Source organism: Ceratotherium simum, chromosome 24, assembly GCF_057802395.1.
Source record: "Ceratotherium simum simum isolate JZ-2026a chromosome 24, ASM5780239v1, whole genome shotgun sequence".
In the NCBI taxonomy this organism is placed as follows: Eukaryota; Metazoa; Chordata; class Mammalia; order Perissodactyla; family Rhinocerotidae; genus Ceratotherium; species Ceratotherium simum.
This window is the reverse complement of record NC_141923.1, coordinates 37,742,543-37,770,465: the sequence shown is the minus strand read 5'-3', so window position 1 is coordinate 37,770,465 and position 27,923 is coordinate 37,742,543. Positions and strand designations below refer to the sequence as shown.

General features: G+C 41.6%; 2 protein-coding genes across 3 annotated transcripts; one reads left to right on the top strand and one right to left on the bottom strand.

Annotated features, from left to right (window-relative positions):
* Positions 1 to 288: 288 nt before the first annotated feature.
* CHURC1 (churchill domain containing 1) lies at positions 289 to 18,134 on the top strand. 2 transcript variants are annotated; one of them, XM_014784301.2, is made up of 4 exons: positions 289 to 392; positions 7,322 to 7,457; positions 9,247 to 9,317; positions 15,446 to 18,134. In XM_014784301.2, the coding sequence occupies exons 1-4, from the start codon at positions 354 to 356 to the stop codon at positions 15,536 to 15,538; spliced, it is 339 nt and encodes a 112-aa protein (XP_014639787.2). In that variant the 5' UTR covers positions 289 to 353; the 3' UTR covers positions 15,539 to 18,134. The 2 variants fall into 2 exon arrangements, with proteins under 2 accessions (XP_014639787.2, XP_087304495.1); XM_087448369.1 differs by lacking the exon at positions 9,247 to 9,317 and having other exon boundaries at positions 339 to 392.
* Positions 18,135 to 21,684: 3,550 nt separating this feature from the next.
* GPX2 (glutathione peroxidase 2) lies at positions 21,685 to 25,275 on the bottom strand. The gene is made up of 2 exons (XM_004426244.3): positions 24,915 to 25,275; positions 21,685 to 22,372 (listed from the first exon to the last, which is right to left on the bottom strand). Exons 1-2 carry the CDS (start codon positions 25,134 to 25,136, stop codon positions 22,022 to 22,024), a joined length of 573 nt encoding a protein of 190 aa, XP_004426301.2. The 5' UTR covers positions 25,137 to 25,275; the 3' UTR covers positions 21,685 to 22,021.
* Between the last annotated feature and the right edge of the window lie 2,648 nt (positions 25,276 to 27,923).

The window sequence follows — 27,923 nt, the reverse complement described above, 5'->3', positions numbered from 1 at the left end:
CAATTCCCTTTACTTGTGTATTGTGACTTGCCTTTCTGTTAGCCTAGACTCAGGAAGGCGCCTATCAGAACTTTGCTAACCCAACACCCCTTTTCCCTTCCTGCCACGTGGTCCGCAGTCACTTCCTGTTTCTGGAAAGGTTTCTGAACTCTTACTCCTTGCCCAACACTGTTGCCTCGGAGACAAGGCCCTGCCCTAACAACAGTTGCTAAGAGGCGGAGACTTCGAACGGTTCCCGAGACCCAATATTCCAGGGTCAAGTACTTGGGGCGCATGCGGCAACCTTCTCTTAGCTCTCGCGAGGTTTCGTCTTCCCGGAAGCACTGGAGGACCTTCCAGTTAACGTCGTTGCGATGTGTGGGGACTGTGTGGAGAAGGAGTATCCCAACCGGGTGAGCGAGTGGGCGCCGAGAATTTCCCCGAGTTGGCCCATGGCCGGCCCCTGAGGCTTCTCATGCCCCCGGCCGGCCTTCCCCGAGAGGCCGGGCGCGGGGTGGGCTCAGTCGCACCGCCCATTCCAGTGACCCGGTAGCTGTGTTTAGGCACTTGACCGCGAGCGCGGCCTGTCGCCGTCCGTTCCCGCAGGTCCCCGCCCTGGCGGCTGACATCAGCCGTCACCCACTCCTCGTGTGCTCCAGGGGACAACAGAGGAATCCCCACCACCGACAACCCAGTCGACAACAGAGGGACACCCCCACCCCTACCCCTGCTCTCATTCTCAAGCTAGATTTAATGAAGTTCAATTTTCTTAGCGAACTCCGGCGCTGGAAGGGACCTCTGTGGCCTTCTGTTCTAACCCATTTTTGCAGATGAAGAAACTAATGCCCAGAGAGGGGCAATCACTTGCCCAAGTTCACATTCTAGTTAGTATGAGAGCCAAGACTAATTCAGGTTTCCTGGCTGATCCTTTCTTTTAAATCTCTGTTCCTCTCAGGCTCGGGAGGTTGTGAAGTTTGTTTACGCTCATTCGTTCAGGGTATACTTACTGAACATTTATATGTCTGTAGCTAGATTACTTTGCTAGGCCAGAAGAGGATACCAAAGAAGAAATAAAAGGCAGTTTCCGTGCTAAGAGCTTACAGTTCAGGGGAGTATGTGATTAACAAAGAATGTGTTGTACAGTCCATAAATGCTATTGAAGTTTAGAGAAAGGCGAGAGCAATAGGAGATAGCGCTGTTTTCCCAAAGAAAGGTGAACTTCAGTTGGAACTTGAAGGATAGCTGTGACTAGGGTAGAAAAGAAGGAAAGGAGGAAAATGAATCTTATGGATGTATGTTGAGATGATGGGGTGGGACGAAATGTAAAAGGAGAGCCCTACAAAGCATTTGGGGAGCTATGGCAACAGCAGTGTAGACATGAGAATAATGAAGACCTCATTTCAAAGAAATAATTGACAAGACTCAACCAGTTTAATGCAGGAGAGAATAACTGTAGATGATCTCTGGGTTTTCAATCTAGGCAACTGGAAATTGGAAGTATCATTACAGAAATTGGAGGCATATGGGAGGAAGAACCAATTGGGGGGCAAATGGTCAAATTGGTTTTATCATGTTTCATTGGAAGTTGAGAGTGTAACATCTGAGGCGTCGAGTGAAAATATAAGATTGCAGTTTGGGTATGAGATTCAAACAGATGTCAGCCAAATAAAGATGTCAAAATAGAAAGGATTTGTTCTCTTAGGAAAAGACTGTAGAGAATCAAGGACTGAGCTTCAAGGAATAAGTTAGGAAGTGAAAATAAAGTATAGGAAAAAGAGTAAAGGATTGAGGTAATTGGAAAATCAGCAAAGTGCCTTTCATAAGCACTTTTCTCTGATTTTATTCTGTTCTAAAATAAAGGGCTGTCATGAGGAAGAATTAAATTTTCCTTTGGAATTTCAGAAGGCAGATTTAGAAATAATTAGTGGGTGGATGTTATGGGGTTGTAGGCTTTGAATCAGAATCAAGAACTTTCTAACAGATTTTCAAAAACAGAATGGGTAGCCCTTAGAAGGGATTGAACTCTCTTCGTATTGGTCAGTAGAGACTAACTGACCATTTGATGTCTCAAGGATCCTTTCAGCTCTGGGATTTTTTGAAGTCATGAGATATTTTTAAGGGCAGTAAGAGCAGAAGCCACTCTGCTTGAGTTTAGCAAAGGAAAGGGTAATAAGATGGTGGTTGCAAGTAGAGTCCATTCAAAAACTGGCAGAAAAAAATAATGGATTAGCATATTGGGAAGCTCTAAGTGCAAAATGAGTAGGTAATAAATATTTAATTATTTATCTGGTTTCATAAAATTTTCTGGAGTTTTGTGATAGATGTTTTTTGCAGACTAGAAATACGCAGTAATGAATTCCTAACAGAGCTCTGGCCTGCTTGCTTGTAATGTTACACCGAGAACTTGAACTTAAGCATGAATCAAATTAGAAATGAACCATACTAATTTTCTGAACCCAAATTTTCTTGCTCAACGGTGAACCAAATTATTTTTTTTCTTTCAGAAAAGCGTTTAGCAAACCAATTGGAACTAGAACCCTACTGCATTTTCTAAAATTACTGATCAGGCACAAAATTGTAATAAAACATTTTGCACATCAAACTGGAAATAAACCTATATTTCGTATAGTTCAAGTTTCAGCTTTAAACTTCTTAGTAATGCAGCAGCAATACAGAAATACATCATTAATTTACATTAATCAGAGGAAAATGATCAGTGTGAATTAGTGATATGTTTAAATTAGAAATTACATGTTTTATATACATCACTTAAAACTAAGCTACTAAAGTTCATTTACTCAAATTGTTGCTTAGCATTAAACTGTATTTACTTAAACGCTGAGTCTGATATATAGTTAGTAAAACAATTGTATGTAAATGGATGCTTTAAAATGATATTCTGCATTTTTAAATGCCTGTATTAAAAAAGAAAATCTTGAGTCAGTAACTTAACCTTCTACTTAAGACTGTAGAAAAACAAGAGCAAACTAAACCCAAAGCAAGCAAAAGAAAGGAAATAATAAAGATTAGAGAAGAAATTAATGAAATAGAAAACAGAAAAACAATGGGGAATATCAGAAAAACTAAAATTTGGTTCTTTAAAAACTATATTCTCGGGCCGGCCCGGTGGTGCAAGCGGTTAAGTGCGAGTGCTCCGCTGCGGCGGCCCAGGGTTCACCAGGTTGGATCCCGGGCGCGCACCAACGCACTGCTTGGCAAGTCATGCTGTGGCAGCGTCCCATATGAAGTGGAGGAAGATGGGCACAGATGTTAGCCCAGGGCCAATCTTCCTCAGCAAAAAAAGAGAAGGATTGGCAGATGTTAGCACAGAGCTGATCTCCTCACACAAAAAATAAATAAATAAAAAAAACAAAACTATATTCTCCATTTTTAATTTTAAACATTCCCTGATAAAACATATACACTGTTAAGTTGTACCATCTGAAATAATCGTTTTCTGGAAAAAGCAAATTGGTCCAGTCTTTGTCAAAATAATTGCAGATTTCTCAAATTTATAAGATTTTATCATAAATACTGTCATACTAATTATCATCATAGTATTCAACCATTTCTTCTTGCACACTTGCATACCTTTACACATCCTCAACCAGGATTTATCTGAATCGCATTTTCTAAGGGTATTTAACATTTGACTTTTTTTTCCTGTCTTCTTGAAACTGTTATAGCTTGCTATTACTGTGGAATTAATTTAAATTACATTCTTCTCTTTCCTCCCATTGTGGGAGCCTCAAGCTTCCCTGAATATTGTGTGCTTTAATTTACTTTCCCAAATTTGAACGTTAATAATCGTGCCTCATTTAATAAAAGAGCCATGTCTCACTGATGAAGATTACCGTCACTGGTTTCAAGTGGCCATAAAGCCCCATCAGTTTCTGATATACTATACTTGCATTTTGCCATTTCAAGTATGTGTTTCCTTACCTCACAGCAGATACATAGATCTCTTATCTCAGTATTTCCTTAGAGTTTACGTTCTGCCTACTTACAAGGTCAGATTACAGAAGTAGGCTGCATTGTATAAGGTCCCTGTGTTTATGGGTGCAGGCCTATTCAGAGTTCTGTTTATTTGAAATTGGTATTTAGATCTTTATTATTTTAAGACTGTTTTTCATTCCTTAATTTCTTAGAGTCCTTGGCAGTCATCTTTTATAGATTCAAGGAAGTCCCAATTCAAACCCCAGCAGGTTTTTTTTAGAAGTTTATAAGATGATTCTAAAGGGTATATGGAAATAAAAAGAACATAGACTCACTAAATTATAGGACATAAACTACCTGATTTAAAGACTTCCTATAAAGCTACAGTAATCAAGAGAGTGTGACGTTAGCCCAAAGGTAAATGTATAAGTCAAGGGAATGGAATAGTCAAAAGTAGACCCACATATAAATGGTCATTTGAGTTTTCCACAAAGGTGCCAGTGTAATTCAGTGGGGAAAGGATAGTCTTTTCAACAAATGTTCTAGAACAACTGGATAGATCCTTACTTCATACCATATGTAAAAATTATTTCAAAATGGATCATAAGCCTAAACCTATGTAGGGGAGGAAGATAATTTCTCTACCCTCTAGGTCCTTCTGGCTGGTCTAAGAATTAAATTGACATGAGATGGAATAACAAGAGAAAATCAAACAAAGTTTAATAACATGTATACATGAGAGAAACCCAGGAAAACTGAGTAACTCTTCAAAATGGCCAAAGCTGCCACCTTGAATACCATCTTCAGCTAAAGACAAAGGAGGATGTTGGGGGTAGTGGTTTGGGACTTCAAAGGGGAGGAAGGCAATTTACATGGAGATGGAAAAGCAAGTGTTTGTTAAACAAGTGTTTGCTGGGCCTCCTATAGTCAATGTGACCTGAGAGACAGAACTTTGATAAAAATGGGCTTAGCAAGGACCCTCCCAGTGTACCAATACCCAGAGTTATCTCTGGTGATGGCCTGTCCTGGGATGGGCTTTCTGTCTTAAATTCTTTTAGGCAGTTAGTGGGGAAGGTCCAAGTTTCCTTCAGAGTTTTTTTGTCCTTAAAAATAAGGCCAAGAGACACATTTTGGGGTCTCCAATTCTGATCCCCCACACCTACAAGCTAAAACTATAAAGTTTCTAGGAGAAAATCTTTGCAACCTTGGGGTAGGCAAGGATGTCTTAAAAGACAAGCACAAATAATAGAAGGAAAAAATTGATGAATTGGACTTCATAAACATGAAAACTGTTTGCTCTTCAAAAGACACCACACAAAAAATGGCAAACCAGTGACAGGGAGAAAATATTTGTAATACATACATCTGACAAAAGATGTGTATCTAAGATATATAAAGAACTCTTATAACTCAGTAATAACTCTTATAACTTAATAGGAAGATAACCTAACTTTAAAAACATGGCAAAAGACTTCAATAGACACTTCACAAGAAAAGGTATATGAATAGGAACCGTGAAAAGATGCTCAACATCATTAGTCATCAGGGAAATTAAAACTACAATAAGATACCACTTTACGTCATTAGAATGGCTAAAATACAGACGACTTAGTGTTGGTGAGGATGTGGAGCAGCTGGAATTCACACATTGCTGGTGGGAATGGAAAATGGGAAACTTTGGAAAGCCATTTGGCAGTTTCTTATAAAACATATAGCATATTTTTACCATATGACAGCAATTCCACTTCTAGATATTTACCCAAGAGAAAGGCTTATGTCCACACAAGACTTATATATGAATCTTCATAGCTGCTTTATTCATGATAGCCAAAAACTGAAAAGAATTCAAATGTCTATCAACAGATAAATCCATACAGTGGAATATTACTTGGCAATAAAAAGCAACCAACTGCTAATACATACAACAAAATAGATGCTTAGCATGGACATTATGTTGTCAGCAAAAGAAGCTGGATACAAGAGAGTATACTGTATGATTCTATTTATATGAAATTTTAGAAGAGGCAAAACTAATCTGTAGAGATTGAAATCAGATCAATGGGTGCCTGAGGTGAGAGAGGGGTTGGAGATAGGCTGTAAAGCAGGAAGGAACTTCCTGGGAAGATCTTGATTGGGGTAGTGTTTATATTGGCATATATGTTTGTTAAAATTTGTTCACCTATACCCTTACAATTTGTGGATTTTCTTGTATGTCAATTATACCTCATTAAAGTTTTTTTTTTTTTTAATCAAAGCAAAGTCCTTGTTCTTAATAGCTGGAAATTTATACTTTAATCCCAGGCTTTCTTTTTTTCCCTTTTAGTAGTTAAGTCAATGTGCCTCTGATTTAGTATCTCCAAACTATATAGTTAGCTTCATTTCCCCCCAGCAGAGCTAACCTGTGCCTTAATACATTAGCACTAAGGAGCCACTCAGAAGGGAGAGGTTAATTGTGGTGCTGGGAATCCAGGAAGGCTTCACTGTGGCATCCTGTAAGGTGGGTCTTAATTCCCCTAATACTTCATAACCTCCTTGAAGGTAGAAACGTGACTTATCCTCAAATCCTGCACGGTGCTTTGCACAGTAGCAGGCACATAGCTGCATTAGCGAAATGTTGATTTCAATGATTTTTAGTCACACTAACTTTTAAAAATACCCTAAATTTGCTGGTCAGAAATGAGATTGAATTAGATTATTTATAAAATGACTTTTAGTTCTGAGCAATTATTAGTGAGCCTTTAGCAAAGACTTCCCTTGAGCCAGAAACATAAGTTTACAGTTTCTTAGTGATGAAGCAAAACCCTTTCTCTTCTGAATACCATGGTGTCAGGCTGATGAATCGCAGAGCTTACCTTCTCTGTCTGAATCACACACATCAGTAAGGACTGACATCTGTAGAGCTGAGGGTTTATTTTTGTTTGTTTATTTTGTGGTATCTTTAAGGCTTCGGAAAATGCTATTTCAACAATCGACTGAGCATCACAGTGTATACAATCATTTCTGTCCTTGGCTCAGTGTTTCCATTTTGATTGAATTTTAATTCTAGTTTTATGATCTATCTCATTTAATAGTGTTGGCTGTTAGATTTTTCTAGTTTTTCCTTTTCGTATTTTATATTATTAAAGCTTCATTAAGTTGTTTCTAAATATCCGTTTGCATTCAGTCCTCTTTCTTAAACACAGCTGCAGTCCTCAGAGACTTACAGCTCTACCACTGCTTCAGTTTCATTTACCATGAATAACACCTCTCAAAGAAAGCTAGTAATTTCCAAAATTACTTGGTGTAGCCTTCAAGCAAGTACATTCTGGCCATGTTTTTTGCCTTTAGAGATTTTTAAGTCTATTAATCATTTTCACCAAGGATTTTGAAATGTAAGAAAAATAAATTCTTATTTTTAATATTTTAGGGTACCATCTGTCTGGAGAATGGATCTTTTTTGCTGAACTTTACAGGCTGTGCAGTATGCAATAAGCGGGATTTTATGCTGATCACAAACAAATCTTTGAAAGAGGAAGATGGAGAAGAAATAGTTACCTATGATCGTAAGTAGACTTTTTTTTCCCCACGTGAGTCCGTTAGCAGGTGTTAGCTTTTGGAAGTTGATAGGTTGTGTAAAGTATTATGAGGCCTATTTCAACATCATAGTTCAACACATAGTTACTAGTTAGGTTTTCAAGAGGAAAATGTAGATAACACCTCATTTATCTAGCATTATCAGATATTTTACATAAATGACTTTTGCAGATAACTGAAGGTTATGATTCAGGCACCAATTTTTTTTCCTGGGAAAGATTTTCCCTGAGCTAACATCTGTTGGCAATCTTCCTCTTTTTTTTTTTTCCCCTCCCCACAGCCCCAGTACATAGTTGTATATTCTAGTTGTAAGTCCTTCTAGTTCTTCTATGTGAGCTGCCGCTGCAGCCTGGCCACTGACAGATGAGCGGTATGTGGTTCCGTGCCTGGGAACTGAACCCAGGCTGCTGAAGCGGAGCGCACCCAACTCCAACCACTGGGCCATCTGGTCTGGCTCCAGGCACCAATTTTTTTTTTTGTTTATTTTTGATGCCTTCTGAAACAAGATATAGAGACTTTTTTTTTTTTAACCTTAGGGTCATCCATGTGAATTTTCACTTTCTACTATAGTATAATATAGTCATATTCTCCAATAGCCATTAAAGTATTTAGAGCTGTTTCCCATATACTAAACGACCCTGGGATGCTATGGTTCTTTTAGTCTTGTTTCTGCTTTTATAGCTTTTTTGTCTCCTATCTCACTGTCAGTCTGTTTCTTTGTTTTGCTGCTGTAAGTATGCTACCTTCATATGCTGCTCCTCCTCCTCAAGGCTGGGAAAGCAAATAAATAAACTATGAATAATAAAAATAAATAAATTATGAAATTGACACTAGGAATTTCTATGAGTAAATTAAGTATATGTACACTTTAAGGCCCAGGTATTGTGACAAGTATTTAAACTGTTCACGTCCCCTTCCTGCTTGTCTCCTGGTTCCTTGTTATGTTCTGAATATATGAGGAATGAATGTGCAAATAATGATATCTTGAAAGAGGGGTATGAGAGACACTAAGCCTTTAGAATAGAGTCAGACTATCAAAAAATTTTCTAAGTTAAAAGAATCTTTTTCTTTCTTTTAGCATATATCCCTTGAAACTCTATTTTGTTCCAGGTAGTGGGGCATAGTGCCTAAGAGCTAGGGCTCTAGAACTAGAATGTTTGTGTTCAAATTCTGGTTCCAACACTCCTAGCTTGGTGGTCTTCCTAGTTACTTGACCACAGTGCACCTGTGTTTCCTTAGCCCTGAAACAGTAGTAACAATAGTGTGTACCTCATTGGGGTTTTGAGAAGATTAAGTGAATAAATAGATTAAAAGTATTTAAAACAGTATCTGGCATGCAGTAAGCACTCAATAAATTATAGTTATTATCATATTATTTTTACTAGAGTCTTTTGTTTTTTATTGGTTGTAGTAGCACAATTTCTGTCATTCCTGAGAATAAAAGCTTTTACATAGTTAGATAGGTGCAGCTAGTTTAGAAAACACACGTATCTGTTAACTGATTACCTGAGAGAGCTTTCAATGGTGATTAATATATGCACTTTAAGTCTCTGAGTTCAGGCCCTTAATTAATGTAGTGTTGCTATGGGACAGATTCTAGATTTCTTATCAAAGTAGATATTATAATAGGTTTCTTGCTGTGCTAAGTATAACAGAATTAAGATTGTTTTAAAGCAATGCCATGCTGAGAATAGAAATTTTATTGTCTCGAGACGCCTCCCAAGCCTTAATTATTTAAGTCTTTCTCTGTTTTGGCAGATCTGTGTAAGAATTGTCATCACGTAGTAGCCAGGCATGAGTATACATTCAGTATCATGGATGAATTTCAGGTAAATGTATAAATATGGGTATGTTCTTGTTGGGAGTGGGATAATAAAAGTACCGTTGAAAATCTAGCTGTAGTTTTCATAAATGAAGTACTAGTGAATATTAAAGGAGACCATCCCTCTCTTCTACCTGTGTAAGTGGAGAGAGACAGAGATGTGGGTGGATCTGTTCAAGCCTGTCTTCACAAGAGTCACAAATCAAAATGCATGCCTTACGAATGATATCTCAATCCTGTCATTTTTGTTTATAAAGAACAGCTCATTATGGCTTCTTATGAGGTTACTGTTGTGCCCTTTTCTTCTCTACCCAGTTATGCGATTGCACAATTGTTGTCTTTAAGTACTGGCCTATGCACTGCCACCGTACTTGCCGGTCATGGAAATTGTGATAAGGAGGTTATCTTTGTTTTCCCTAGTAGGCACTTGTAGTTGAGCCACTCTATAGTCTCGGTTGTGGTAAGACGTTTTATTAGTATTTGTTAAGTAAAATGACGAGGTGGATGTATCAAGGTTGGAAGAGAGAGGCTGAATGGCTAGGGATTTAGTATTAGGATCAGTTCTCATACAGTTGTGAGAGCATGTGAAGAATTCTACAGAAGGCTGGTGTGAGCCTGAGGTTGCTGAAGAGTCACAGATCTGGTGGTCAGGAAGGAAAGCTGGGCAATGAAGGAGAGCCACGGACGGACTGGAAAGCACGAGGACACACTGGAACCTGTGTCTGTCCCTCACTGCATCTGTTTGCAGGTGTTCACATTGAGTTACTGATTTAGCATGAACTCCATGTTCATCCATAAGATATAAAGGGAATTTTTTTTAAATCCTTCAAATTTTTTTTTTTTTATAATTTTATTTATTTATTTTTCCCCCAAAGCCCCAGTAGATAGTTGTATGTCATAGCTGCACATCCTACTAGTTGCTGTATGTGGGACGCGGCCTCAGCATGGCCGGAGAAGCGGTGCGTCGGTGCACGCCCGGGATCCGAACCCGGGCCGCCAGCAGCGGAGCGCGTGCACTTAACCGCTAAGCCACCGGGCCGGCCCGGGAATTTTTTTTAAATCCTTCAAATTTTTTTTTTTTTTATAATTTTATTTATTTATTTTTCCCCCAAAGCCCCAGTAGATAGTTGTATGTCATAGCTGCACATCCTTCTAGTTGTTGTATGTGGGACACGGCCTCAGCATGGCCGGAGAAGCGGTGCGTCGCTGCGCGCCTGGGATCCGAACCCGGGCCGCCAGCAGTGGAGCACGCACACTTAACCGCTAAGCCACGGGGCCGGCCCATAAATCCTTCAAATTTGGGTAGTACTGTAATTAGAAGAAAAAAGTCTTCCATAACAGAATCTTATAAAATAGTATAACCACTCTTGTTCTTCCTTTTTTTAGTGTGGAAGAAAACAGTCACCTGTCATAATCTGGTCTAATATGTTGTGGTTAATCCTCAGCATCCAAAAATTATGCCTCAAAAAATATTTATAAGATATGTATAACTTAGGGCAAAATCGAGATTTCAATGAATGGTGGCCAAATAGGGGAATGAGCATGTCATGGGCTTAAAGGAGCAGCTCTATCCTTTTATGGGAGGAAAGGAGTGTTTAAAGCTATTTCTCTGAAGCTCCTGTGAGCTTTTTAGAGTCTCTAAATGGATATTGAGGTTGCCTCTTTATGTCCTAATTGAGCCATTATATATCATCGCCATGAGACCAAAGTCTAGCTGATTTTCCTTTATAACGGAACATACCCATTTTCAGAGCTGCCCCAGAAATTACTCTGGGGTAGACAGAAGAAAAAGGAAGATGGCTTATAATCACAATGCCTAGATAGTGTGAGATTCTCTTGGAAAAAACTCTTAAACCGGACTCTCTACCCCCAGTCTTCTCTCTCCCAACATCCACTTCCGCCACCCATACATATTCTGTATTCTGCCATCAGATTATTATTTTTTTTAAATGATACTTTCACACTACCTCATTGGCCTTTCCATAGCTACCTTTAGCTGCTGTGTGATATCCAAGCTCCGCATTCCAAGGTTCTCACTGGGCTGGCCCAGCTTCCCCTTCTCTTATTTCCCACTGCTCTCCTCATGTACACCAGACCTGTTATCGAGGAAGATTTTTATTTCCTCCTCTCTAAGGCTACTTCTACTGCATTTCCTCAGGAATCTCATGTTATCTTCTCTCCTTCTAGCATCCTCTTTTTCTCCATTTGATTTAAAACATTTTTTACATTAAATATACTTAGTTCTTCTTTATTTGTTAAAAATAAATTAAAATCCTTTTGTTTCACTCAGCCGCCTCTTTGGTTCATCCTCTAGTCGTCTCTGTCCTTCCTTTTGCTTCTTGACCTGAGTAGGTCTTTACCTCTTTTCCCTCTTTCCCTGTGTCATCTTAACCGCTGACAGTCCGGTTTTCATGTTCACTTTACTGAAACTATTCTCCTGTAGGTTTCCTGTAATGTAGCCAAATCCTGTGACCTTGCCTCAGTTCTTACTAACATCTCTTCTGGACCTGGTTTTGTTAACCATTGCTGTCTTTGAAGCATTTTTTCCCCTGTGGTCCAGAGTGCTAGACTTTTTTCTTTCTTTTTAAATCATTTTGACTGCTCCTTTGCTTCTTCTCTGGTTTCCTTTCCTTTTTTTTCCTAACTCATTTTCCCCTGGGCTTTGGTCTCTGGTCTGGAACCTTCTCCATACTCCCTCAAATAGTGAGCGTACACATACTCAGTCTCAGTTGAAACATATCAAATATCTTCCAAATCTCCTCCTCTAACCCTGATACCCCTACCTGCCCTCCTTTCTTCCTTTTTTTGGCTCCACTGTCATACCTCCTGTCAAGGACCAGATCCTCCCAAACCTAAATTACTGCAGCAGCCCCCAAACTGTAGTGCTACCCACTGCCCTCAATCAGTCTTTCTTAAACATATCATCCTGTCACTCCTCTGCTGCTCCGTATGCGATGTGCTTGCTCTTTTCCATATCACCATCCTTATTCATGCTTTTTCCTTGTCTTAAATTGTCCTTTCTCTACCTTCAAGCCAACTAAATTTTACCTCTTTAAAGCTGAACTTAAATTCTGTCTCTTTTTTTGCTGTTGACAGTCCAGCCTGTACTGCTTTGTCCCTTTTCTGCACTCTTCTTGTACCTACAGCAGGCCCTAGCCACTTGGGAACTTCCATCTCAGCCTGATGACCACAGGAACTCTTCATTCTCAGCTGCTATGACTTACTTCCTCATCCCCACACTATTCCAGCCCTCATCTTATTCCAGCAGTAGTTCAAGTTCAAGGTGGGATACCCACCATTGGGAATGTTTTGCTTTGTCTTAAATGTCTCGTGGGAAATTTAAACACAATCAGAAGTAAGCAGAATAGTATATTAACCTCCACTCCCCAGCTTCAGTTTGCTTTATTTGTACCTTACCATTCCCACATCTCCCACAGGATTATTTTGAAGCAAATCCCAAACATATCACTACTTCTGTAAATATTTCAGTATGTATCTCTAAAAGATAAGGATTCTGTTTGTAAAACAACCATAATAGCATTGTTAAACAAAGTAAGAGTTTCTGGTAGCAGGAGTAGAAGGGAAAGTAGAGACAGAAGTACAGAGTTTAAATGGAAAATACATTACAAATGATTCCAGGGATCCTTTAGTTTTTATATCTCCCTGAAAGCCATTAAAAGGACTATGTGTTTGCCTCAGGTAACGCGAGGGCAACTGTGAGACTGCTTTCTGTTCCTCTGTGGACCAAGGAAGGAGAGGACTTGGGTCAGAATTAACGGGTAGAAATAGAGGAAAAGGGCCAAGGGGCCCTCAGAGTGAAACAAAGGATCTGGTCTTACCCAAAGGTGATCCCACCCCTCCATCGTTCCTGCCAGTCTTTCTCCTTAGGCTTTGCCCAGGTAGAGCCCTTGGGGGTCTCCATGAATGACTAGGGGGAATTCTTATTCTCCCAACTTGGCTGGTTTTGGTAAAAGGTGTCCTAATTCCACCATATTCCTGGCAGCACAGGGAGATATGTTCCTGGCATGCCAAGTTAGAATTCTAGACATATTTTCCCACAGAAGCACTGCTATATATGGTTAGATTCTATAGCACTTGTTCAATGTAAATTTAAAAGACTCCCTGGATTTCCCTGGGAACCTAACTGCCATGTACAACATTACTTCTGTGGGAAACTGCTTTTGAATTCCAAACAATTGACCTATAATGAAATTTGGATTCCAGACTGCCTATAAATTGAAGATTAGAGGTGTAATCAGTCTTACTGATTTAATAACCTTTCCAGATTATACCATGGGTTAGGTTTTTTCTTTCTCCCAAGTTGATGGTAAGTTTTGCAAGGTCAGACCTTGTCCTTGCCCTTTCTTGTGTCTGCCAGTCGCCTCGCACATTGCAGAGCATTTAGGCACTTAATAAAATCTTGTCAGTGGATAAATTGGTTGAAAACTCGGATATTTGTCTAGCTTCACACATGTTCCCATTTTGACTCGATTACTTTTTTCTTCTTCATTTCCAGTGAGAGGTTGACATCCTGCTAGTAAGTCTGGTGGGTGAAAGCAGAGCTATTTGAGAGCAGCAAAAGACCTGGAAGAGAGTGGAGTTTTATTTTGTTTTTAATTCATGAGACTTGTATTTGTTTGCTGAGCTCTAGCCTCTATTTATTTCTATGGTGTGTGTAGAGTTTAAAATTGCATGGTCTTTAAGAAACAGTCTTTCCACTGCCACTAAGCTTCCTGCTGAACTCACTGTAGGAAATGGAAAGGCAGTTGTCTGGTTCAGAGTCTTTGTGCCGTAGTCATTAGTGATCTCTATGACCCTCTCTGCAGTGGCTCCAGGCCCATGAAACACACACTGCCTCGACTGATCAATTTCCAGACAGCAGCAATGTCAGTGTCAGGTGTGGAAGTACTAATAGATTTCACATGGATGTTTGTTTTCCTAAAGAAGATATAAGGTTTTTAAGCAAAAGGTTTAAAAGAAATATGTTTCTATAGTTTTTGACCATATTAAATATTCTAGAAAGAAACAGCTATAAGGAGAGGACTTTGCCCTAAGGATTTTTGTCTAAAACAAAATCCCTTATGTCACCAGTCACTTGGACATTTGTTAAGCCCAAGAAACAAAACTTCTCAAATAGGTCAAATTCCAGACAACTAGCTATCTAAATGTAAGGCATGACATACTAATGGATTTAACACAATTTTTTTTTTCCTGGAGTAGATAAAAATAACTTTTTTGGTTTGGGAATTTTCTTCCTTTTTTGTTGTTTTTAAAATCATTTGTGTTGTGGGCCGGCCCCGTGGCTTGGCGGTTAAGTGCGCAGTGTGCTGCCGGCGGCCCGGGTTCGGATCCCGGGTGCGCACCGACGCACCGCTCCTCTGGCCATGCTGGGGCCGCGTCCCACATACGGCAACTAGAAGGATGTGCAGCTATGACAGACAATTATCTGCTGGGGCTTTGGGGGGAAAATAAATAAATAAAAAATCTTTAAAAAAAAAAAAAATCATTTGTGTTGCATATTAGTGTTAAATATCCTAGAAAGGAACAACTCTAAGAACAGGAATTTGTCCTTAGTGACCCACATTCAAATTGCTTCATCATTTATTTTTTTATTTTTGTATAATTTTATTTATTTTTTCCCCCAAAGCCCCAGTAGATAGTTGTATGTCATAGCTGCACTTCCTTCTAGTTGCTGCATTTGGGACGCGGCCTCAGCATGGCCGGAGAAGCAGTGCGTCGGTGTGTGCCTGGGATCCGAACCCAGGCTGCCAGCAGCAGAGTGCGCGCACTTAACCGCTAAGCCACGGGGCTGGCCCGCTTCCTTACTTTATATAGCAGCAGTAACTAAGCCCAATATGTATGTTTTTTAAGTTCAAGAAATTGCCAGTAATTTCCAAGATGACATTCTTGTATGAATAGTAAATAGAGCATCAGTGTGTGTTCAATTTATATAAACAAAAAGCTCTGGGATACACAGAATAAACCTAAGACATTGCTGATAGGTGTTGAAGAAATTGATCTAATGTACAGAAAGAATATCCATGACAATTTGTAGAGAACAGCTTTACCAGAGTAAGTTACAAAACATCTTTCTCTCTGTTCCTCAAGGTAATTATGCACTTTCTCTTGTTCTAGGAGTATACCATGCTGTGTCTGTTATGTGGCAAAGCCGAAGATACTATCAGTATTCTCCCTGATGACCCCCGACAAATGACTCTGTTATTCTAAGGATCTTTCTGCAGTTCTGTTGTAACTATGTTGTGTTGGCTTACATTACAGCAAGCCTGATGATTTGTCTTACTTAGTTTATAGTGGAAATTATTTGCATTTTTTTTTTCCTGCTTAGACTTACTTATTCTTTGAAAGAAAAAGTAATTTAGGGGATTGCTGTTCTCTAGAGCTGAGCTCTTCTGCTCAAGTTCCCAGTTCACATCAGTGCAGCCAGAATGAAGTGTCTTTGTTAGCAGTTATGTGGCTAAAACATAACTAAAATGGGAGCACACCTAGTGGCTAGATCTCACTTCCAATAAAAGGAACCAGGGCTTGCTGGAGAGTCAACTGATTCTAGGACTAGGGCAGTAAATAAACAAGATAAGCTTGGAGCATATTGCACCACAAAAAAAGGAAGTGCTCAAAAGGAAAATCACAATGATTGGGAGTACATCAAAGGGACAGAAGAGCCAAGTAAAGGAGCTCCCAGTGACCAAAGCTGGAACAATTTGAACAACCAAATAAAGTAGCATTGGATTATAACCCAAACTATAAAATGTATATCCATGAGTCCATACTGATATAAATAAATGATTGAATAAGTAAATATATAAATTGGAGAGAATAGACAAATCTCCCATGCAAAAGAATTTCAAATAATGTACATAGATACTCTGCACTCCTTAAGTGTGGGTTATGCACAGTGATTTCCTTCCAAAGAGTATAGCATGGAAAGGGGAGAAAGTAACTTTACAGTGGAGAAACGTGGCAAACCCTCTCCAGGTGATCAAGATTAATGTCATCAATGATAAGCCATGTTGATAGCATGTACCCTTGATAGGATGTGATGAGAGGGCACTTTACCTCTGTGGTCCTCCTCCCAAAAGCCCATACCCCAGTCTAATCATGAGAAAAACATCAGACAAATCCCAGTTGAGGGACAAATCCCAACTGAAGAAAATACCTGACCAGTTCTCCTCAACACTGTCAAGGTCATCCAAGACAAGTCTGAGAAACTCTCACAGCCAAAAAGAGCCTAAGGAGATGTGACCACTAAATGTCATGTGGTATCCCGAATGGGATCTTCTACCAGGAAAAGGATATTTGGTATAAACTAGGGAAATAAAGTGTGGACTTCAGTTAATATAAATAGAATGGTTTCAGCTTCTCCAAAGAGATCTGGAACCTTGCATAGGTGAAAGAACACTGGCTTGGGTGTCTTAAACCCTGGCATTTAGGCCTCTCTGCCATTTGGTAGCAGTATAACCATTAAGCAAAGCATTACTCTGGACTTTGTTGTCCCCTTTCTATAAAACTGGGCTAGTATGGGCCGGCCCCGTGGCTTAGCGGTTAAGTGCGTGCTCTCCGCTGCCGGCGGCCCGGGTTCGGATCCCGGGTGCGCACCGAGGCACCACTCCTCCAGCCATGCTGAGGCCGCATCCCACATACAGCAACTAGAAGGATGTGCAGCTATGACAGACAACTATGTACTGGGGCTTTGGGGGAAAAATAAATAAATAAAATCTTTAAAAAAAAAAAAAAAAAAAAAAAAAACTGGGCTAGTAAAAATTGATATTATACTTCCTTCACAGTATTGTTAGAAGATCCAAATGAATAATGAACGTAAATGCTTTGGAAGGCATATAAAGTACTAGATACAATAAGATGGTTTCAGTTAGTTCTTCTCATTCTGAGACCAAAACTTAAAGGGTCAGGTGTTAGAAACAAAATCGTTTCGTATTCATATCTAAGAGACTTGGACATTTTGAACTAAGGCTTTGCTTATAAGAAAAAAAAAAAGTGAGCAAAGTGTTTGTTGTTGATATCAAGGAAAATCTGTATTGTATAACAGGGATAATAATAGCTGAGGTTTATTGAGTACTTACTGTGTGCCAAGGCCTTTTTAAACCCTTATTTAATCCTCATTAATGACTCCATGAGGTAGGTACTATTGTTATCCCAATTTTGGAGCCAAAGAAACTAAGGCACAGAGAAGTTAAGTAACTTACTCAAGGTCCCACAGCTCGCACAGCGACTCACTCTCAACAGTAGTGTTCAGTACGCATGACGTGTGAGGGTCTGGCAGGGTTAGGAAGTGGTTGAGAATAGCAGTGACAGCACTCTGAGGAATCGAGGCTTGTCAGGCCAAGATTTATTATTCAGAAAAGTTGTTAAGTCAGCTGCTCCTCAGAGATCAGTTGTTTTATTCCTGGAAAATGTTTTCCACTTTCTGCAAATCTATATCTGACCTGCTGAGGAAATCGTTTGGTGAAATGAATCCAGAAAGCAGAGAAAATGCTTCATTACTTTAAATAGCAGCACTAAGCCCGTTATAGCCTCCGAATTGTCCCTTCTTGGAGTTTGCTGATGTTTCCAAGTTAGTCATTTGGAGCTCAAGAGTACAATTTTATATGCCCCTACTGATATCCTCATCTACTGCAGAATGTATAATTTTCTATGTGTTCTGGACTATATACTACAAAAATTCAAAACATGAGATCCCATCCATATATTTCATTATTATTAAACCAACATTGTGTTGTGTTTTATGATACTTTCTTTATCATCTTATGGAATTCTGTGGATCTAATAGAATAAAGACCTCTTGAACTCAGTTCTACTGAGTCCGTATTTTTCTGTTCAAATAAAGGGGAACCAGGCAAAAGCGTTCGTTGTCTTTACTTCCGTTTCTGAGATTCAAAAAGGAAAAGAAGTCAGCTGTAGTTGTCATTGGGAATGTGGGCTCTTACTGGCACCTCATTCTTTCCGTGATGTACAGATCTGGGGTCTGCCTAGTTAGGCTCTTGGAGTTCAAAGCTCAGCATGTTGTCGTTGTGTTGTTTTAGCTAGCTCTGCCTTTCGCAAATGGTCTTGGGTTCTCCTAATATTAATTAATTGACATACTATATAGTCTGGGCACAACCAGATATGGTTTGTTACTTGTAAGTCATTACTTGTAAGTCATCACTGGGTGTATATGTTCGCCATTCTTTATCTCAATGTATCAGGAATCCTTTCAGTTTCGTTCTTGTGTTTTGTGAGCACGTTTAAGTTACTTGACTGAATTTGAGGCTCTCAGTTTTAAAATGTATGTTTCTTGACTGTAGTACAAGTCTCTATTGTGAGAAACACTGTGGTGGGGTAGAAAGGAAATCAAGAGACCTGGGTCTAAAATTAGCTTTGCTGCCTGCTCATGGTGAGACGTTGGGCAAGTCTCTTATTCTATCTGTACCATGGTTTCTTCAATGGAAAAATAGAAATAATCATACCTCCTTCACAGAGTTTTTAAATCAAAGGATGTGGGCCGGCCCTGTGGCTTGGTGGTTAAGTGCGCGCGCTGCGATGCTGGCGGCCCGGGTTCGGATCCCGGATGCGCATCGAGGCACCACTTCTCTGTCCATCCTGAGGCCGAGTCCCACATACAGCAACTAGAAGGGTGTGCAGCTATGGCATACAACTATCTACTGGGGCTTTGGGGGCAAAAAATAAAATAAATAAAATCTTTAAAAAAAATAAATAAATAAATCAAAGGATGTAATGTGAAATGGTTTATAGGTTGTGCAGTGCTGTGTACAGGCAGCCGTCAGTGGTCTTTATGCAGGAACTCGGAGATGGAAGCACAGTTGTGGTTAATAGTAGAGACTTGGGAGTCAGTCTGACCTGGGTTTAACTTGCAACTCTGCTCCTCACCAGCTCTTTGTTCTTGGCAGGTGTCTTGCTCAATTACATTCTCTTTAAATAGAGAGAAAAATTTCTCACAGGGTCGCTATAAGGATTAAATAACCTAATTATATATTAAAGTACTCACCGCAGTGTGTGAATATACTAAATGGTAGTTTGGATGATGGTCGTGATAGTGATTATAAGAATTCACTGGATTTGAAATCACCAATTAGAGTTTGGCTCAGTGTTTCTTAAACTAAGGAGATACAGCTGTGGAAACATAGTCATGGCAATAATGATCAATTTCAGTGTATGTATCTTGGCCCCCTAAAATCACTTATTCCAAGCTATATTTTTTGTAAAATCCCTCGGAGAAATGGTTCTGTCTGTGTCTCCTCTAAATTGAATAGCATTATCTCAGCTCTTCTGGGAAAGCTTGTTTATGAGACTTCTTCCTGCTTCCTGAGTGCCCCTAGGGAAATTTGATTAAAAGATTTTGTTGCTCTAGGAAAGTGAGTGATTATATTAAGCTTTGCTGTGTCTGTTTATGACCATAGGCTGATAATTCTGAGGATGTAAAGGGAGACAGACAAGATGAGGAATAAAAGAAAGGAAACAATTTCTCATTTCTCTTCATTTTAACAACAGCACAGCTAAAGATTTAGTAAAACACAATGTCCTTGTAAAACAAGTTCCTCCAGTTTTGTCTTCTCTGTGCCCTCCTGAGCCAAACCGGTCAGGTCCCTTCTGAAGCAAATAGCATTTCCCCTGTCCAAGTGAGGAACCCTCTTCCTAGCATTATGGCCCTTTCTGACTCTGCAAAATCACTTATACTCTAATTCCCATTCTTTTGGGAATCTCTAAATAATTCTTCCAACTTAAGCCTCATGGGAAAGACCCAACACATTGTACTGGTATATCAGGCCCTAAATTGCCAGTGGCAGAATGCCAGCATCCAGGATAGCTGGCTCTGCTATTGGACATAACAACAGGCAATAGCGCTATCAAGATGAGTAAATCATACTAGCATCCAACATGAATTCTCTATTTCATTTCTTCAGGGAAGCAATTTGTCTCTGCAGTTATTGCTCTAAAATCAGTGCTTGGTCTGGCCCCAAAAACCCATACCCCAACTGTTGGCATTAAGAGCAGGAATCTTGAAAGGCTTGAGTTTTCATGAGTCAAGTTATGGGCAGCCTTAATTTAGCAGAAGGCCCTGGAGAAGGATGCCAGGGGATTCCCACTATAACGCTCAGGTTACCCTTTTGAAATAAAGCACCAGGGATGACATAGCTTTAGTTGAAGGTCGGACAGTGGAGATCCTTGACCTTTACTCCACACTCACTTCTCAGATGATGCAAGTGCTTAGAAAATAGTTATGGGAACATCATAGGAAAAGCATTTCCCCTTCAGCATTCGGGTTCTCAAGAAATGTGTCCAATTTGGAGAACTGTCCCTTCAGGGCTTCAGTGAAGAGAAGTACAATATTCCATCTAGTGGTCAAAGAAGGAAAGGTAAAATGAGAAGGTGCCAGGAAGAGGTTTGTGGGGCAAAGTGACAGGACAGTGGCCTTTCAGCAGGGATCTTTTCAAGAGCATGATAGGACCTACCCGTGGTGGTGGTGGTGCTTTTTGAGTATGCCTGTGCAATGAGGAGTCTGGGGCACCGTGCTTATGCAGCCATTCAGCAGAACTCTTCTTACAGGGAACAACTATCATGTTGGCAGGTTGTGAACAGTCTATCTGAAGGGAGGCCCTCTCCCATTCCCACCCTAATGGAAAAAGAAAAGAAACCAGTCATTCATGCCTAAACTTGTTTGTCTTGTGCCTAAATTTGTAAATATGTGAGTTTGAGAAAGATAAGGGTGGAATGTGAACTGTAAAAAGGAGAGAGAGTTAGTCTAGCAAAGGATCAAAACCAAATGTTACTCATCAAGGTGATGAGGAAACAAAGTGCTCTTTGTGTTCCCAGTAACTGTACCCTCCCCGCCCTTGCTTTTAGTAAAAGTTGGCCAAATTGACTTCCCAGTAATTTCTCAAGGTGCAGGTAATATTTAGTTGGCCCAGTACTCACTTCCTGATTGGAATCCTCTAACTTCCCAGTACTCTCAACCCAGGAATTTGTCGAGGTGCAGGTAATATTTAGTTGGCCCACTCCCCACAGTGGTAGTAATATCTTCCTGACTGGAATCCTCTAACTACCCTCCCAGTACTCTCAACCAAAGGGCCCACTGTCTTCTCCCCCTCTTTACCGCTCGTTAGCACCTCATTTCCCCAGTTCTGGAGAAGAGTCATAAAGTAATACTACAGTTAACATTTCCTGCAACTCTAACTGCCACTGCTGACCTTGACCAGGGCCTGCTTTCCAGACAGTAATTAGGATGTTCCCTTGGTCAGAGCCTCCCTCTTCCGAGCCTTTGTGTGCTGCCAGCTCCTCTGTCCCACCAGCAGTTTTGTAGCATCCTTCTACCGGCTGTCAAGGAAGAAGACACAGAGATCCTGGCCGTTTCCACACCTGGCCTTTATTGGACTCAGCTGGTAGGCTGGCTTGGGGCCCTTCACACGTCTCAGACACCGCCCATACAGGTTTAGGAAGGTGCCATCATTCTGTGAAGGCCCAGAGCCCACCCAATTCTTGGATCCCCGAGTTGAATCACCAACCAGAAGGGTGGGGGAGGGAAAGGAAACAGGCAGACCAGAAAGGCAAGGCTTTTCAATGAAGGGAACTGATCCCAAGGGACAGCTTAGGTCCAGCAGTGTCTTGTCAAGGCACACTGAATCCTAAGGAAAGACACTCTGGGGCTGGATGGAGTAGATCTGTGTGCTGAGCAGCTCGTGTCTATATGGCAACTTTGAGGAGGCGCTTGATGTCAGGCTCAATGTTGATGGTGGGGAAGGTGCGGCTGTAGCGTCGGAAGGGCTCCCCCTCCGGCCCAATAAGGAACTTCTCAAAGTTCCAGGACACATCTGAGCGGCGCACCGGGCTCCAAATAATGAACTTGGGATCTGTCATGAGGGAAACTGGGTCATCGTAAGGGTAGGGGAGCTTGTCCTTCAGGTAGGCGAAGACAGGATGCTGGTTCTGACCATTCACCTCACACTTTTGGACAAGGGTAAAGGTGGGCTGGAATCCACCCCCAGGGCGGACGTACTTGAGACTGTTCAGGATCTCCTCATTCTGACAGTTCTCCTGGGGGAGGAAAAAACAAAGAGCATGGAAAAGGGAAGGGGGAAATGAAGGGTCCACAACATGCAAATCTCTCCCCCTCCTATACTCCCTTCCCAGGATCATTCTTTTCTATGTATCTTTTTTTTTTTTCTCTCTGTTCTTTTTCTTTCTTCATTTGCTTTGTCTTACTCTTGCCTTGGAATTTTCCCTCTCACAGCTATTGTTTGATGGCTTGCTAGCCACTTCTGAAAGTTCTCGCAGTTCCTAGCTTGGCTGTTCTTGTACTGAAAGATTTAGCACGTTTGGGTTGTTGCTTCTCTCTCCAATCCACTCTGAGCTGGTCTTAGGGCATCTGTCTGAAGCTTCAAGAACCTTGACTCAGGGCAGTAGAAAGGAGAAAGGAGACTCAGGTCATACTGCCTAGAACCCTCCTTCTGCTTCCCTACCTGTATAAACCTGCACACACACACACGCACACACGCACGCACGCATGCACGCACACACATCCTGCCACCACCTTCCCTTTCCTTCTGCCCCAGTTTTGCCTCTGTTGCTTCTAATTACATGTCAGTATTGAGTATAGCTTCGCCTCTGCCCTACTCAGTTCTTCAAACTAGGGGTGAAACTGAGGCCTAGAGGAATGAGATTTATAGTTTCTTGCTTTCATCTTGCCTTGTCCTAGATCTGAAGCGCAGGTAGAAGGGAAGCTTTGATGAAGGAAGACCCCATCCATGGAAGTCTGGTTTCCAGGTGTCACAGAGGCAAAGTAAGTTAGAGACATCAATGAATGTACTCTAAATGGAATTCCTAAGTGACCAACAGAGATGAATTAAATAGGGTAGAGGGGTTAGAGTTCTGGAATAGGCCAGGGGAAGGAGAAGTTAAGGAAATAAGTGCTTGAAGGCTAAAGGTTGTGAATGTGTAATTGTCATTCCTTTCACTTCTAGGCTTCTATCCCAAGACTGACACCTACACTCACTCACTCTACTCAGCTATGAATGCTTTAGTTTTGAACCTGTTACCTTTCTTTCCCTCCCCACTGCCGTTCTTGTCCTATCCCCACTCAACATTCCCCACCCCTGATAACCCTAAAAGGCCTGTGGAAACCCTTATTTTCCATCTCTCCCCCCTAGTCTAAGAGTCAGATATCTCCCTCTGGGAGAAAGTTCCTGCCTCTGACCTACTAGAACCAATTAGTACAGTCAATTCCAGGCCATCATGACATCTTGAGCCCAGAGTTGATCTCTATTATACTTCTTATCTCTTTTTTTTTTTTCTTGAGGTCATATTGGTTTTTAACATTGTGTAATTTCAGGGGTACATTATTATATATCAGCTTCTGTATAGACTGCATCATGCTCACCACAAATAGTCTAGTTTTAATCCATCACTATACATATGTGCCCTTTAGACTTCTTATCTCTTAATGCAAATGGCTGGCTGGCTACTGGTAGGTTACAGATTCCCTCCAGCAACTAGCTAACCTGAAATGATGGCGTAAGGCTGGCTAGGGCCAGAGAGATACCTCTAAAGAGGTCTTGCCCTTTCTCTCTCTCCTGCCCTGGCCAAGCCTAGAAACAGACTGAGACAGGGAGGGAACAGTGAGAGCAGTAAGGTTTGGGCTCAGATTTGTCACAGCCAATGACACTTCAGCCTTCCTGCTTATATCTCTGCTAATCTTTTCCTTGCCTTCATGCCACTTGAATTGAACTAAGGGGATTATAATTAGAGGGTTCACTTGAGGACATTCTGCCTGGTTGTGCTATTAAAATAATAAGTGAAAACAGAAGAATCCCTAAAAGACAACTCGAGGTGTGTGGGCTGAAGACCCATAACAACCTAACCCATCAATCAGAGACAAAAGTCCATGTGATGCCCAGCGGAAACACATGCACATTGCAAACCCTTAGCTTTCTCCCAAATTCACTCTCCACTTGGCTGATTTAAAACAAATAAAATCCTTCAATCCAAATAATAAAAGTTGCTTGTATTTGCATATTACTTTATATTTTTCAAGTTACTTTTGTAGATTTTATTCTCTGAACCTCACAATAACCCTATGAGATAAGTGGTATTATCCCCAATTTACAGATGAGGAAACTAAAACAGAAAAATTGAGTGACTCTTCCTAGGGCACAGAGCCATTAAATAGCAGAAGCAAGTCTAGCTAGAGCTAAGGTCTCCTGAGTCAGTTCAATCCTAGTTTGATTCTTGATCTTCTAATTCCTCCACTTATTGATTCAACAAATATTTAATGAGTACCTTCTATACCCTAGGCACTGTGGACACAGTGGAGAGAAAAACAGACCTGGTACCAGCCCTCATGGAATACAGTGGAAAGACAATAAACAATAAAAATCCACACCCTCGGTGTTTAATCACAGACAGTTAGAGAATCATATATACTTCCCCTTGGTATTCACATGTACCTAAAGACCTAGAGTAACAAAACATACCCCACAATTCCAGACACTCCAACACACATCGTTATTCTCCCCCTCCCCTTAGCCTACTAGAGCTACAGTGACCCAACTCCTTGGGTACAATACAAGGGACCCCTCACCTGATGTCCAAACTGGTTGCACGGGAAGCCGAGAACCACCAAGCGCCTGGGAAAGCGGCATTGCAGCTCGTTGAGCTGGGTGAAGTCCCGGGTGGTTGTGCCTCAGAGCGAGGCCACGTTCTCAATCAGCACCGCCCTGCCTCGGAATGTATTGAAATCTACCTTCTCCCCATCCAGGCTGATAGCACTAAGGTCGTAGAAGGACTTAGCAATGTAAGCCATGGTGCAAGTTCAGAGTGAGCCCCAGAGTGGGGTGAGCCCACTGAAGGGTCTATTAAAGGAGTGGGAAGGAAGGAGGAGCAGGAAGGGTCTCCCAGTGGGGCTTTGAGCATCCCCAGGATGACTTAGCAAAAACAGTCAGCCACCTGTAAGCTGTTGGAACAAGGAAGTTGCTCCTCCTATTTACAGACTCTGAATAAAGCCACCTCCTGCCCCACCCTGCTGGCACCCTGGGAAGGGCCAATTTGATATCTACGAGCAGACATGAATTATTCACTACTTGCAGGAAACCAGAGCCCCAAAGGTCAAATGAGGAGGAAAAAAGGGAGGGAGGGATGCAGGATTGACTCCTACTTGCCCCAGCAAGTTGTTTTCACCTGGCACAGACATTTATTGAGTGCCTGCTGAGTGCCAAGCTCTGCGCTGTGCAATTGAGAGGTCACGGTCCGCCGAGATCTGAAAGCTGAGGAAGAGAATTGGGGCGCATGTCCCTTGACTCAGACTATAACTGAAATGTACATATTACTGTTCACATTTTTCTCTTCATTGCTTTCCACAGGCACAAAATCAAAGGGACCCTTAGGAGAGCAGTGTGCGATTTTCTAGCAATAATGACTTGCAGTGCCTCAGCTTGCACCAAGCTGAAGGGATGAAGTTTGTCTTGAAAAGTCTTTCAGTGAGTGATGTTACTTGTCCTGGAGAGCACATCTGCCCTCGCCCCTGCACGGTCCCATCTCCTCTACTACACCCCACACCTGCCCCCACAGGGTCATGAGGATGCAGTCAGGAGGAGTCACAGAGCACTGGGTAAACTCAGAGGGGAAAGCCCGCACCTATTTCCTCTTAGACAAAGGCTCAGTCCGGAAGACTTTCCAGAGGGGGTTGTGCTGTTCATTCCCACAGAAGGACGTGTGCAGGGAGTTGAAGCTGCTGCTGTTCTAGACCCAGCGAGGCCACCCAGGATGTTTTCAACACCAGCCATGCAATGAATTGCAGGTCGTCTGGGGACCTGCTAAGGGCTATCATGGGAGCACACCCCTGGAAGCCCACAGAAGCTAAAAACACCTCATGCTTTACTTCGTTCTTCCAAGCACCCACCAACTCAACAAATCCCTTTTTCTTTTTAATGCCTGGATTTCTCCATGCCAGTAAAAGTGGCAACTAGGCTTTACCCGGCTTTGGAGTTTTAGAGTGAAATTTCAATAGCAATGCAAATATTGACTAGAGAGTGTTTTCACAGGTACTCTCCTTTGGGAACTGTCTCCTAGAACAAAGAATAAGCAAGGCTGGGGAGCAGCTGGTCTTGAGAATCTGATTTGTTGAGAAGATGGAGGAACTACTTGCCAGGGAGTGCCCAGCTTTTCTGTCTTTTGTAGCCTGTTCCATGGCTGTTTATAGCATGTGGGCTCGCATGTCTCACCTGGCTGCTCTCTAAAAACAAGCCTCCATTACCTAAGTGGGAATTGACTCTTTTGCCACTAGAAGAGGTGAGGTGGCAGGAAATGCAGCGTGAAGTGTGTACCCTGCTGAGGCTGGATGGAGTTCCTAGAAGCAGCCAATAAATGTCCCTACCAAGCCACTGAGTCAGAACTTGGCCCTGACAGCGAGATAAGCTTTACCATGCATTTGCCAGATTTACCTGCAAGCCTAGAGCTTCCCCAATACTCTCTGGGCTTCCAGACACCTCTCATTGGCTGCCTTCTGTGGGCAGAGAGGCTGTGTGGAGAGGCTACCCCTCTCCAGGAAGACCATGGAAGTTTCTGAGCTGAGGAGTGGGGTTCCCTCTTTCTTAGGCACACGCCATCCCTTCTCTCCAGGTGCAACCTAGGACCCTTTGAGTCACCCAGGTTCTCACCTTTCACGATTGAATAAAATTGATGAGGCTCTCCTAAAATACCTTTGTCTCCAACTTTACCTCAAACTTGCCCACGTTCCAGAAGCTATAACCTTGGACATGCACTAACAAGTGTGTGATTCCCACAGCTTTTCACAGGGACGGTAGTCGTTCTGGAAACTGCACTGGCTTAGTAGGCAGAAAGCCTAGGTCAGTGGTTCTCAACTCTGGCTGCAAAAGAAAATTGCTTATAGAGATTTTTATAAATAGAGATGGTCAAGCTTTACCCATCAGATTCCAATTCGCTGCTTTCTGTCACTCTACCACTGTTACTTGGGGCCGTTAGGCACCTATTTCCTTATCTGTTGAACGTGGATAATCACCCTCCTTATCGCACACAGATATGGTTAGGATGGAGGACAGTACTACAAGTGCTCTGTAAACTGGAAAGTGCAGGTTAAGATCTTAGGCTACTGTCCTGCCATGTTTTACTCCTCCCTTCTTCATTCTATCCTTACCCCCAAACATGCTCTGCCTCTTCTATCAACTCCATACCCCAAAGTATAGTATTCAATACCCCAGGCCCTGGGATTCCAGTCTACCTTTCTCCCCCAGGGTATGCAATCACAGGGCTAGGATGAACTTCTGAAAGGTTACTTGAACCCTCCTCGTGCCTTCAGGAAGACCTGTTCCTGTTCCATCCCAGACAGATGAGAACCTTCTTGGCTTTCAAGACTCCCTCAGACATAGATATTGAGCACCCTCGCAATGACTCCACTTGATCTTACTTCTGCAGGGTAAGCCCACTGCAGAGCAATGGGGGCTTTGCTTGGGGCTCCTGTGCAGGCGGCATTAGGAAAGGTACAAACCGGAAGAAGTGTGTGGCTTCCATTGTCATTCTACTGTTGTTGCTTTAGGGTTCTGGAGTCTCTTCCACCAGCACTGCCTCTCCCCCT

Bases quoted from the DNA above. Each gene is read 5' to 3' on its own strand.
- CHURC1 (XM_014784301.2), top strand. From the start codon at position 354: ATGTGTGGGGACTGTGTGGAGAAGGAGTATCCCAACCGG. The intron at 393-7,321 runs GTGAGCGAGTGG...TTAATATTTTAG, and splicing joins AGAAGGAGTATCCCAACCGG to GGTACCATCTGTCTGGAGAA. The intron at 7,458-9,246 runs GTAAGTAGACTT...CTGTTTTGGCAG, and splicing joins AGAAATAGTTACCTATGATC to ATCTGTGTAAGAATTGTCAT.